Source organism: Carlito syrichta, unplaced genomic scaffold, assembly GCF_000164805.1.
Source record: "Carlito syrichta isolate Samal-C Ts95f unplaced genomic scaffold, Tarsius_syrichta-2.0.1 Scaffold113541, whole genome shotgun sequence".
Taxonomy (NCBI): Eukaryota; Metazoa; Chordata; class Mammalia; order Primates; family Tarsiidae; genus Carlito; species Carlito syrichta.
The window spans coordinates 20471-33973 of record NW_007057637.1 but is presented as its reverse complement, the minus strand read 5'-3'; the positions used below and the strand labels follow the sequence as shown (position 1 = coordinate 33973).

The window sequence follows — 13503 nt, the reverse complement described above, 5'->3', positions numbered from 1 at the left end:
CAGATGTGCATCACCATGCCTGTCTAATTTTGTATTTTCTTGTAGAGATGAGATATTAGTATGTTGCCCAGGCTGGTCTCAAACTTCTGGGCTCAAGCAGTTTTCCCACCTCAGCCTTCCGAAGTGCTGGGATTATAGGTGTAAGCCACTATAACTGGCCCAGGTGTCTTTAAACAACAAAAGTGTATTCTCTCACAATCCTGGAAGTCAAAAGCTCAACGTTAATGTGTTGGCAAGTCCAGGCTCACCCTGATGGCTCTGAAGGGGAGTCTGTCTCACGTCTCTCCCTAGACTAGTATTGCTGGCATCTTTGACATTCCTGGGTAAGTAGGAGGCACTGGTGCCAGCCGCCATCCTCACAGGGCCTTCTCGCTGTGTGGTGGTCTATATGTGTCTCCCCTTTTTCATATGAGGATGTGATTGGGATTCATCCTAGATTGGCACCTCACCGTGTGATCTCATCTTAACTCCACACCTACAGCAACCCTATTTCCAAATATGGCCACTTTCTGAGGTTCCAAGAAGGACATGAATTTTGGAGGGACTCCATCCCACTAATCTTTGCACATGTGCAGTCCTCAGGAACCCCTGAACCCACAACCTCTCCAGATTGTCTTTTCCTCACAACTTGGTTGTTTCAGGTACCCAATCCAAACTAATTTAATCTACAAGTGGAGTACATAGGCTTACACTACAAGAAAGCTAGAAATAGTTCCTAGCTTCAAATTGAGAAGCTCCGTGAGGTGAGGTCTGTTTCCCACTGAGCAGTGAGTTGTGGTTTTGGAAGCTCAGTTCTGTGTTTTCCTTAGAGGATCATGATTTCACTCTGTACTGTTCACTGGGCCAGTGAGTGGGATCATCCTAGTGCAGTCTGGATTGTGTAGCCCAGGGCTCTGCTACCCAGTCCAGGAGAGCAGAACTGCATGGAATAGAGGTGCTGGAAGTAAAGAGGACAAAAGCCTCTTTACCTGAGAGTCTTGCTGTGCAAATTTAGGACACTAAGGGACATGCATGTGGCACCATCCCTGCTCTGCAATAGCATTTTCTTCCCTCCAGAAGCCCCTGTCTGGCAAAATCTTAGATACATCCAGTTGTGTGCTTTGAACTAATAGGCCCTGCTGCCAGCTCTGAGCCTAGGAGAACTGACAGGACCACCTGACTCTGCCCAACAGTCTACAGTTTCTATCTGGACACAGTGTCATGACAGCACCTGGACCCTAGGGGTTCTTGCAATCACAAACAGCTACACAGGGCTTGTTATGGATGGAAGGCCAGGCTGCACGGAGGCTACCAGGGTTGGAGGGGAGAGTTCAAAGTGACCTGTGCTGTATGGAAGAAAAGCTGCATGGAGACCTTTCATGTAGGGGCTGTGTAGACAGCAGAGGGCTTGCCATACAAGAAAGGATGGCCACTCAGAAGCTTTTTATGGGTAGAAAATCTTCCTGAATAGGAAGGGAAGCCTGCACAGAACTTTGACAAGGATGGCAGGATGGCTTTGCATCGGCTTGCCATCAGTAGAAGGGAAGAGAGCACAAGACTTTTCTTGGAGGGAAAGGAAGGGTGCAGAACGACTGGTCCTCAGTGCACATGAAGGCTTATCATGGATGGCGGATGTAGGGAAGGCTGCACAGCAGCTTGTCATTGATGAGAACAGAAGCCTGCATGGAGAGGCATCCAGAGTGGGAGTGAAGGCCTGCACAAGGCTTGCTGTGCATGGAAGGAAAGGCTGCAGGCAGAACTCTCAAGGATGCAGGAGAGGCTGCAGGGTAGAATATCTGTATGGGAACAGAAGGACACAAACAGGATTGGCATGGGTGGAAGGAAACGCTGCTCAGAGGCTTGTCATGGATGGGAAGGAAGGCTGTCAGAGGAATGACTGATGTGAAGGGAAGGCTGCAAAGAGGATTTTCGCAGATGGAATGGAATGTTGTACAGAGGTTTGTCATAGATCAGAAGAAAGTGCTGCGTAGGGGCACGTCCAAGATGGAGGCGAGCACTGCATGGAGGCATGTCATGGATGGCAGTGGAAGAATAGAAGAAAGATTGTTGTGGATGGAAGGAAAGCTGCACAAGGCTGGTCATGGGTGGAAAAGAAGGCTGCACAGTTGCTTTCGTAGTTGGAATCCAGGCTGCAGGACATAATGGGTGGGAAGGAAAGGCTGACAGGCTCACCATGGATGGAGGGGAGGGCTGCACTGAGGCAGCCATGGGTAGAAAGGAGGGCTGGCAGAGGCTCACCATGGATGGGAAGAAGGGTGCAAGAGGTAGCCATGGATGGAAGGGAAGGCTGCCCCGAGGCAGCCTTGGATGGGAGGAGGGCTGCACAGATGCTTGCCATGTGTGGAAGGGAAGTCTGTGCAGAAGGATGTCATGACTTTTAGGAAGAGCTGCAGACATTTGTCTTGGAGGGAAAGAGAAGGCTTCATGGAGAATTGTCACTGATGGAAGGCAAGCTTGTAGAGGTTTGTCATGAAGGGAAAGGGAAGCCTGCGGAGATTTGCTATGGATGAAAAGGAAGTCGTCACAGATGTTTGCTACGGACAGAAATGAATGTTGCAGCTAGACTTGCCATTGATTGAGGGAAGGTGCCATAGGGTTTTTCATAGATGAAAGGGAAGCCAGGCAGTCTCTTCACAGTTGGAGGTGAAGAGTGCACGAAGGCTTGTCATAGATGGAGGGGGTTACCAGGGGACATTCATGGGAGTGAGGAGAAGGCTGCACATAGAAAGCCCATGGGTGGAAGGAAAGGCTCCACAGAGGACTGTCTATGATGGGAAACAAGCTGCACAGATGTATGAATGCCACAGAAGCCTGTCGTGGGTGGGTGGGTGGCCGAATGGAGTCACGCCATTGTTGGGAGGGCATGTCGTGATGGGAAGGGACAGCTGCCCAGAGGCTGCCATAGAGAGGTGAAGGTACACAAATGCTGGGTTGTGAAGACGCTTGCTATGGCAGAACAGGAGGCTTCTTGGGAATGGGCAAGGAAGGATGCAGAGGTCTGCCATGGACAGAAGGGAGGGCTGACGAGGGCTTGTGGTGGGAAGGGAGAGTGATACAGCCATTCCAGTTGTTGGGCAAGCAGTGACGCATAAGGGCTTATCATTGGTGGGGATAGAGGGTTGCATGGATGTCTGTCTTGGCAAAGGGAACACTGGGCAAAACTTGCTGACATGAAATGCAATCTGCTGAGAAGCTTACCCGGGGTGGAGAGGAAGGCTGCACAGATGCTTGTGGTGGGTGGAAGTGAGCATTACAAAGTCTTCCAGAGAAACAAAGGAGGCTTCAGAGAGGCTTGTCATGGAGGAAATGAAGGCTGACAGACATTCAAGGATGGGAGGGGTTCTGCACTGAGGCTTGCCTGGACGGAAGTGGCACTGCCCAGAGTCTTGCCACTTTGGAAGGGAAGGGCTCAGAGGGGCCTGCATGGCATGGAAGAAAAGCTGTGTGAGGCTGGTCATGGGTGGAGAAGGTAGGCAGCATAGAGGCCTCTCACGGAGAAGCAGAGGCTGTGCAGGGGCTAGTCACACAAGGAGTGATGGCTACATGGTGTCTTGTCATGGATTGAGGGGAGGTTCCCAAAAGCCTGTCATTGGTGGAAGGAAAGGCTGCACAGAGGGTTCCCTGGATGGAGGGAGGGTTCCCAGAGGCCTCAGTGAATAGAAGAGTAGAGTTCACAGAGGCTTGCTGCTGGGGGGAGGAGGAGTGCACAGGGGCTGACCTGTGAGTCCTGCCCAGAGGCCACAGACAGAAAGAAAGTCTGTGTAGTGGCATGTCATTGATGGAAGGGAAGCCTTCAGAGGCTTCTCATGGATGGTAGGGCAAGGGAAGAGAGAAGAAATAGAAGCAGAAGGTAGGGTCCCCAGCTAGTTGAGAGTCTTCACCTGGATGCAGTACATTCTGCCTGGGGAGATGTGGGAATGAGGCCAGGCAACCATCCTGCCCCAGAGGACTGGCCAATTCCTCATCCAGCCGGGGAGGTGCTGGGGAGCACAGCCCTACCTTCCCAGAGCATTCAGGCTAGTGGCAGAGCTCCATCAACTCCTGACTATGAAAGGGTGGTGGGTGATAGTGCCAGAGTGCTTAGGATAGCTTGAGGTCTGTGGGAGACATTGCGGCCAGCAGGTCTGGGTGAAGTCTAGGCCTGAGTTCTGGCCCTGCTCATCAAATGGTGTACTTGAACAAGCTGCTGGATTCCTCTGAGATGTTGTTTTTCATTTTAGGAAAAGTGTAGCTCCTATTTTATAGAGGTCTGCTTGGGATGAAATGAGATGATGCTTAGCACATTGTCCAGTGAGCTGTAATTACCCAAGAAATGAGTATTTGAACTGCCTTGGTGTTTTAGAAATAACTCCTGACTGGAAGTAAAGAAGAACATTAAGAGGCTGTTGTAATAACAGTGAAGACAGGGGCATGGACTTGGATCTGTCTTGGAGGTGAGACTTGGGGGCAGCTCTGTTGTGGAGGTAGGAGAAGTCAGGGTGCTCTGGGCCTGCAGCTGGGCGTTGGTGCTGCCGACCAAGCTGAGAAGTCAGGAGGAGAGGCTGGGCGAGGACCATGCCCGCCTGGTCCCTGTGGGCTTGTGAACACCACCAGGCTGCTTGACCAACAGGAACAACAAGTCTCAAACCAGACACCATGCTGGTGCGCTATGGAGCGAGGATAGGAGCCACAGGCAGAGGCCAGGGTCGAACAGAGGAGAACCAGAACGAGGCACCAGAGAGGCAGTGGAAGCTGGGCCATAGGTGCCCAGCTTCCAGGACTTTGAGCTGCAGGTCAGGCAGGTGCCATTGGCAGAGCAGAGGTTGTGGGGGTGCCCTTACATGAGAGGATCTTGGTGAGGCCAGTAGAGAGGGTAGGGGAGCCCCAGGCCACACTTCTCTAGAAAGGAGGTGCAGCTGCAGCCTGGAAATGAGATAGAGGCAGGAGATGGTTTGAGTTTGAAATGCTTTGCGGTTTTGTGAGAGATGAGTGTATCTTGGGTGGAGCAAGTGAAATGGAAAAGGCATAGGAGAAGAAGGTCAGTGGGAAAGACATACTTGGACAATCAGGAGTCAGGTGACTCTTGGCTTGCTCACCAGGGACCATGACACACACGCCCTGACTGTGTCCACCACATCTCTCGGACTGTCAGGAGGTGGGGGAGTCAGATCCTTTGTGGGCAGAGCCTGTTTACTGAGCACCTGTGACTCCCCCAGGGCCATATTGGTGGTATCGAGCATGTCCCAGGCGGGCTTTCTCAGTGCAGCCTGCCATTCTCACAACAGCTCTGTAGAGTGGGGCCCTCCCCTGCAATTGACCCACTGACCACACAGTGGAAAATGGCAGAGCTAGATCCTGGCCCCGGGTTCATCTGACCCTCAAACCTATCTTCTCTCCATGAGAACAAGAGCCCCACGCTCAGGTGTCTGCTAACTCTTTGCCAAAGGAGATTGTGCAGACAAGTTATTGCCTTAAGATTCCGGAGGAGGAGGTACCGTGGGGACGGGGTGCAGTCTGAACTGGGACTTGAAGGATAGCAGAGCTTACATTGTGTCAAAGGCGAGGGGTTGGTTAAAGTACGGTCCCCCGCCCAAGCCCCACATCCAGGGTTCCACCTCTTCAAAGCTTCCTCGCCTCAGCTCTTTTCCACCAAGGGCCACCAGTGACCCAGTCTTTCCCACCATATCTCCTCCCACTTGAGCATGGCCCCACCTCCGATTCCCACACAGGATTCCTCATGAGAGAGACACCTGCCTTTCTGGCCCTTACCAACCTCGGGGGCAAGTGGTGTTACCATTCCCATTATCCAGATGAGGAATATAAGGGCCAGCAAGGTGAGGCGATGTCCTTGGCTTTGCCCCCGAGGCCTAAGAGGTCTACAGATACCTGCACACTAACCTGGGTGACATGAACCCTTTCAATCACACTGACTATGAGATTGTCATTGTCCAGTGACATCCTTGGTGCAGTGAATGTCCCTCAGGTAGGGGCACAGCACTTACTTCTTTCCCTGGGAAGTTCACAGCATGCTGTGGATACCTTTCTTCATGCATTTGAAAAGAGGCTTTTGGCAAGACTGGCTGTTTCTAAATGTTTGGATGTTCTGTATGCATTGTGTAATGGGGTCTGGCAGGGCCGGGTGGGGCTCAGCCTGGACAGAATGTACCTACTTTCCTGAATGGCTTGACCCAGGCCAAGCCCCACCTGGCTTCAGAAAAAGCTTTCCATTTCAAGAGCTGTGTTCTCCCTTGTCTTATTTCATTCAGAGGCTTTGTGTGGACAAATGGGTGAAATTTCTTCCAGCTGACATTTGCCTGCTCTTCTATCTCCTCATTTGTTCCTGTTAAATCCCAGAGGAAAGAGGCTTCTGTGGCCCAGAGGGAGGTATTGGTGAGGAGGGGATAGATTTCTCCACAGCCCAGTTTCTCCTGAACTGGGAGCCCACTGGGAGGTTTACCCTCACACATCCAGGGGCTCTCGTCCAGGCATCTGAAGCCAAAGGAGAAGTCAGTGAGGAGGGCCCCACTGGCTATGGGGACGGACAAGCTATTAAGCAACTGCTCTGTTCACACACAGCCCTGTAAAACTGCTGGCATCTATAGGGGGCGAGGCTCAGGGTCAGAGCTCTTGCTCCATGTGACTTGGGCCTGGGCCACGTAGCCCCCACTAGTCCTGTCTGTGGCATTTCTTTCCACATAAATGAGTGAGCCTCACAGAGTGACAGCTCTGCCTATACTAAACCCAGAGCTTGCCCGAGCCATTCACCATGATACAGGTGTCCACTGAGTGCAGGCAGGAGCCAGGCTCACCAGGGCCACATGAGGGTATAGGGACATGTGCTTCGAGGGGTGCAGTAGAGGGTGAGATAGAACTGTGCCCTGGGGATTCAGACTCTAGAGGGCCAACATGACTGGGAGGAGCAGAAGGTTGGGATGAAGGGGCGCAGGTGGTGGGAGAGAGACCAATGTCACTGGCAGGGCCACTGAAGGCATAGGCCACCTGCTGAATTAGCCCTGCAAGGGGCAAGGAAGGTGCATCACACTTTCCAATGACTGAGAGCCAGAGATTAGGACAAGGAGAGGTGGCAGTGGCGATGGCGGAGGAGAGCCGAGATCTAACCTGTGACTTAGGTGTGCTGAAGTAGATGTCAGAACAGTCAGAACCCAAGCAGTACACAGTCCTAGAGAGCACTTGCCTGAGACAAAATGCCATCAGGGCGGCTGTCTCTCCCCACCCCCATCTCCACCCTCCCCAGGTAAAAGATGCTTCAAAAGGCTCACAACTAGACACATCCATGTAAAAATGTTCTTAAATACACAAGTGGAGCCATTCTATAAGCACTTTGAGAAGGAACTGATGGCCGCTCCACGATGCCCCAGCTGTGGACCTGCCCCTGCTGCCTCTGCAGCAGCAGATGGAAGCCAGCAAAGGGAAGTCTTCAGAGGCCTGAGCAGAAAGGGCTGTGTCCACAGGGCCATCTGACTCGCATGTGCAAGGACAGGAGGTGAATGCGGAGAAAAGACCCCATGTGTCCTCTGCAAGAAATAAGAAGGCCCTTTAAGACCTGGTTCATGTAACCATAGGCATGAATCAGAATTCTGTATCCTCAGAGCTAAATCAAGGTAGAATTACAGGACCCAGGCCAGGGCTGGGCCAGCGTGGCCTCCCTCAGCAGGAATGGGAGGCCCTCCCTCCTGTCACATCCTTGACCTCGGCCCCAGGCCTCGTTGCTGGTGTGGTGTGTCAGCCTTGGGCCACTGCCCCATCCCCACACTCATCCCACCCTCTTTACCTACAAACCACCCATTTTGTTTATGCCCTGGGATGAACCTTTCTGATCTTTGCTGAACTGGGAATCTCACTGGATTGAGCCAGTGGATAACGGAGAGAACTGGGAGTGAGGTTTTGGTGGAGGATTGTTCTACCTAATGAACAGCAGAGAGACCTGATTCTCCTTGCTGCCTTGAGCTCAGCTGCAGAGGGGACCATCCAAGCAGACAGTGGCCTGATGGTGGCATAGGAGGAGAAAGGAAGACCCGGGTCTGAGCAGCATCTCTGAGCTGGGCCAGCTGTAGAGGAATTGCTAACCTCCAGACTTCTGAAGAGAGACATTTGCATTTGGGTCTTATTCCCTAAGCTGTTAGATGTCCCACTGCTTGCAGTTGTTAGCTTGCTGTTCTTAGCTGCTGACTGTGGCTTGAGTTATCTCAAGCTAGTAATGGTGGTGCTCCATTCAGCCTCTCCCTCATGGCACCACATTGTGAACTGGAGAAACTGGGCAGGAGGTTCTGGGGCCACCACTCCCCCTCTGTGTGCCGAGCAGAGCCGCATAGCGCATGGCATTGGTCCTTTTTATTGCCAAGAAACCTGAGAAATGGTCTTCTGCATTTTTACAGCTTTCTTTGGTCCCCTCAGCTGCGAGTGGTGCTAATTCTGAAAGGCCATGTCAGATGTTCCATGAGTCCCTCGACCTGGGAAGGGTCTTATATAAGCCTGACCTAAAAACCTACTCAAGACAGCTCAGTGGAAACAGTATGACCAACACACATCAGTAAATATATCTCACTTATCCACTTCCCAGCTTTGTGGCCTTGACTTCTCTGTGCCTCAGTTTCCTCGCATGTAAGAAGCATGATAAATAGCGTCTGCTGCACAGAGCTGTTATGGAAGCACTGAGGGAGTGTGTCAGCACAGGAACAGAGTCTGGTTTGTGGGAGTGTGTGGGTGAGAGTATGTCAAAGTGTGTAAGTGTGTGTGAGTGAGAGAGAGAGAAAGGGGAATGGGAAGCAGACCAGCCAGAAATGACCCCACAGAGGCTGGCCTGGTGACTGACTTTAGTGTCATCTGTATTTTACTTTGTCATTTGATTTGTTTTTGTTTCACAGTTTTTAAACAGTGAGCATATTCATTTTTGTGAGTACTAACACTACTTTGATAAAGGAAGGAAAAAATAGTAAAGTATTCCCCAAAATATTGGAATGGTTGTCTCTAAGAAGTGAAAAGAAGAAAAGTTTTTATTTCTTTTTTTAGACATTTCTGTAGGTTTCGTTTTCCTTGGTGCACATTTATTAGTTTTGACATAAGGGAGAAAAAATAAAAGTCATATGGTTACAGTCTCGGGTAAACTATAGGCATAGAGAAGCTCCCGAGAAGGCAGCTGACCTGGGCACAGCTGGGAGGGCTGGCCTGGGGGCAGGGCACACCATCCTTGCAGGGCTCCTCTAGGCAGGGTCAGCGTCCAAGAGGTGCTCAGGCTGCAGGAAAGGAGCCCGGCTTGGATCCCAACCTCTAACCCACGTACTCAGTGCCTGCTGTGGTCTGAGCCTAAGCCACCACCTGCAGGGCCTGGCTGCCCAACCTTCCTCTCATTTCTCGACCAGGAAAGTGCAGTGTTCCTTTTTGAGGGTGGCAAGGGCACTGGCAGATGTCAGGGCTTATCCCAGCATCTGACAGGCAGGTGGCATGAACAGAGCTGCCTCTCCTCTGCCCACTGGCAGCTGAGCCATAGGTCTGCTACCCTCTCGTCCACAGGCCCCGCAGCGTGGAGCCGGTGTGCTCAGGTCTACAGGCCCAGATCCTCCGCTGCTACCGAGACCATCTGCATGAGGTGCTGCTGTGCTCCGACCTGGTCAAGGCCTACCAGCACTGCGTGAGTGCCGCCCACAAGGTAAGGCCTCCCCTGCCTCCTGCGACTTGGGGCTCCGGGGACCTCAATTACTGGAGATTGCGCTGCCTATCTTTCTGCTAGAGTCAGACTTCCTACTTTGAGTCTCTGAATTTGTCAAGGGAGGGATTCTTAGGTCTTAGGTTTCCTCAGTCACATCCTGGCTCAAGCACTCTGCCCAGCTGCCCACGTGAGTGCCTTGAACATCTGGCCCAGGAAAAGTTGGCCCCTGTGCAGCTTTGCCCTATGCGACTGGGCCAGGAGCGTGACTGGGTCAAGTCAGTCCCCATCTTCGAGGGGTAGGCCCCGAGTGAAGGACACACATGTGCAGACTTCTTATCTCTTGGAGCTTGGGAGTGGGACACAGAGGAGGCCTGGGTGCATGGTGGGACCCTGGCAAGGATGGGCCTGCCAGAAGAGGAACGGAAGGCAGCCATCAAGAGTTGCCTGTGCCCGTCACCCGTGTGCTGGTCTGGAGGAGCATGCTGGCCCGGTCTCCCTGGTGAGCAGTACCAGGTCTTGTGTGCTCTCTAGTGCCTGGCCCCCGACCCCCGGTGGGCCTCAGCTGTCCTGGACGCATGAGATGCTCTCCCAAAGCCCAGCCCTCCTCTCTGGCCCTCCCAGCCAACTCCCTCTCCTGCTCCTCTCCTCCTACTGTTCCCAATGACTGCTCCCTTTTCTAGATAATTCCTTCCACCTTCCCAGGCCCAGCAGTGTCTTCTCATGCAGTAATGATGCTCTAGGCTGCAGCTGGTCTTCTTCTTCCCCACATGCCACCTCTCACCTAGGGGAGTATCATACACCCTTGGAACTCCTGGCTTGGACTCTACGAGAGGGTCAGCGTGTTTGTTAAAATATGCTGAGAAAGAGTGGGATAGGGCCTTCTTTCCCACAGAAAAGCCTCTGGCCTAAGGAGGAGACAAATGCCTTAGGTACTTGTGTTAGGAAAGGCTGAAGTCTGAGGCCATGAGCTCTGTGGCCATGTTGCCAGGAAACTCTGTCCCACAGAATTGAGCAGGGTCCTGCAGCCCTGAGCTTCATGGGAGCATCCTCAGGCTATGGCTCTGCCCACTCATATCCACCTGCCAAGACTGGCCACCTGCCCTGGGCTGGCCACAGCACACACCAGCACCAACCATCCCCTCACCCAGGAAGAGTCCGGCAGCAGCTGCACCTGGGATGAATGGGCATGAAACCCCCATCAGCCTTCTATGAGAAGGCTTCCTGCTCTGTCATGGAACCTGGAAAGTTGCTTGCTCGATTCCCAGGTGGCAGGAAAGGTCCTGCAGAACTGGGTGGGGGGCACTAGGAGCTGGCAACCTGGCCTGGACCATGTGGTGCGTGTGGGCCCTCATGGTGACCAGGGACTCAGTGCCCCGATCATCAGCAAGGGGAAGTCTTGTCCCACATCCTTCCCTCACCATGCATGACAGCTCCAGCCCTGCACATCACACACCTAACTACCGAGGGAAGAGCCCACCCCTCAGCCCACAGCCCTGGCCTCCTCACCTCCATCCAGCCCACACCTGTGGCAGTTTTCAGCCCCTCCTCCATTGCTACAAGAGTCTGCCTTTTATGCCAGGCGTGGTAGTGTGTGCCTGTAGTTCCAGGTACTTGGAGGACTGAGGCAGAAGGATCACCTGAGCCCAATAGGTCGAGGCTGTGGTGGCCATGAGAGTGCCACTGTGCTCCAGCCTGGATGACAGAGTGAGACTCCCACTCAAAAAAAAAAAAGGGGGGTCTGCCTTTAACAGACACGTCTCACCCACACATCTTCATCGCACCAAGGCAGAAGTGAGAAGACCAGGGGAGACAGGTTGCACTAAACTCCAGCATGTTCTCTGTAACTCCAACACCCCAAGATACGCTCTGGGACACTGCCAGGACCAGCTCCTTCCCTCTAGACCCCTCAACCCACCATCATTAAAGAGGAAATTGGAGGCCAGGCTGGGTGACTTAGCCTGTAATCCCAGCACTTTGGGAGACTGAGGCAAGTGGTTTGCCTGAGCCTGTGGGTTCAAGACCAGCCCGGGCAACTTGGCAAGACATTGTCTCTACAATAAATCAAAAAATTAGCCAGGCGCGGTAGCACACGCCTGTAGTTCCGGCTACTTGGAAGGCTGAGATGGAAGGATTGCCTGAGTCCAGCAGGTCGAGTCTGGGGTAGCCATGAGTGTGCCGCTGCACTCCAGCCTGTACGATGGAGTGATACTCCAACTCAAAAAAAGAGGAAATCGGAGACTCCTCCACTGGTGACAGCAGGGGCCAACCCAGCACCCCCTTGCTGCATCTGTATGTGTGCCTTTGGGGACACCATATCTGACCTGACTCCCTTGAGGCCCTGGCACCCAGACATTCAGGGGCACCCTGTGTGTGAGATGCAGCCAGTGCCGCCACCTGCTGCCAGCCTCAGAAAGAACCCACAGTGTGCAAGAGTCCACATCCACACATGTACATGCCTCCAGGCCTAGATGTCTCCTAGCTGCCCTAGGAGCTCCAGGCAGTTGCCAGAGCCCCTGTCCCCTGCCACCTGACTGTTTCCAGAAGCAGAATCCCCGTAGGGATCCTTCATTCCCCCTCCCTGGCTCTGCCAAGACCCTCTGGCAGCTGCCTGGAGCTCCTAGGGCAGCCAGAAGACACCTAGGCCTGGAGGCGTGTGCATGTGTGGATGTGGACTGTCGCACACTGTGGGCTCTTTCTGAACTAGAACATTCCGAGCTGTTAGATAAGAGAACAGAGGGAGACTCAGTGAGGCAGAGCAGAGTTAAGTTAGACCCTTCTGTACCCAAGGTAGGCATGAGACTTGCCTGCCTCTGAGCCAGCTCTGAGGAGAGGAGAGATATGGAGGGGCTTGCCAGCTGGCATCATTCCATGATGATCATGTAGCATGTTGGGTGACAGCCTGTCCCTGACTGGGCGCTGTGCTGGGCACTGGGGCACAGAGGTAAAGAAGCTCAGTCCTGAGTCTCCAGGGGTCCAGCTGGTGGGGAGGAATACCGGCCACAGCCGTGCTCAGGTGGAATGGTGCTGCCACAGGGCTGTCTGCGAGGAGCCTGGGAGCCCAGCTGCAAGGGCCACAATTGAACCCTAGCCTGTTCTCTTTGTAGGGCTGAGGAGCGGCACTATTCCTGGCCTGGCAGTGACCAGGAGCCCTGAAGAAGGGACCAGTCGTGGGACCACAATCCACAAAGCCTGGGTCACCGCCATGCCCTGCTGCTTCCTGCTGGACACCCACATATGCCTCTGAGCACGGGGCTGCCATGTATTTAGGAAACAGAGTATGTGCTACTATCCGGAAACAAATAAAGCAGATGTCTTTGTTTTCAGTCATTCACTCACTGGCAAACAATCACTGCTGCCTACTCTTGTGTCCAGCCCTCTGCTGCTGAGCAACATAGGCTGCTGCCCTCAGGGAGCCCCTGGCCCAGCAGGGGTAGCGGCATGGACCTGCAGATGCCAGGCAGAATCAGGTATGAGGTGGAGAGAGGGTAAGTGCCTCTTCCTAGGGATAGAGCAGACAGAGAGAGGCCAGCTGCCTGAGGGAGGTGCTGCCTGGGCTCAGAAGGCAGCACTGGACAGAGGCTGCAGGGCAGGCCAGAACCCCGGCAGGGAGGATCACAGACACTGGACAGTGGACTTTGGAGCAGGGCCGGATGCAGGCAGTAGGACCGTGGGGTGGGCTGCTGGCTGCTAGCACTGCTTTCTCTGCACAAATCACACCTCCTCTGAGGTGGAGGGCGGCTCAAGTGGTCGGGACTGATGCCAGGGAGCAAGCACCACAGCCTGCTGAGGGCACTGCACACTGGAGACCCAGGCAGGGCTGGCAGGACTTGAATCTGACTGGGGGATTTCAGAATCCC

The 13503-nt window shown here is 53.5% G+C and overlaps 1 protein-coding gene across 4 annotated transcripts in view; it reads left to right on the top strand.

Annotated features, from left to right (window-relative positions):
• CHCHD6 (coiled-coil-helix-coiled-coil-helix domain containing 6) overlaps window positions 1–12977 on the top strand; it is a 280902-nt gene extending 267925 nt beyond the window's left edge. For 3 of the 4 annotated variants that reach the window (XM_008071644.2, XM_021719063.1, XM_021719061.1), the window contains exons 7-8: window positions 9511–9646; window positions 12751–12969. In XM_008071644.2, coding sequence (XP_008069835.1) covers window positions 9511–9646; window positions 12751–12756 — 142 coding nt within the window. In that variant the 3' untranslated portion in view covers window positions 12757–12969. Of the gene's footprint in view, window positions 1–9510; window positions 9647–12750 lie in introns of all 4 variants that reach the window. The other variant, XM_021719059.1, reaches the window with a different exon arrangement.
• Window positions 12978–13503: the final 526 nt, after the last annotated feature.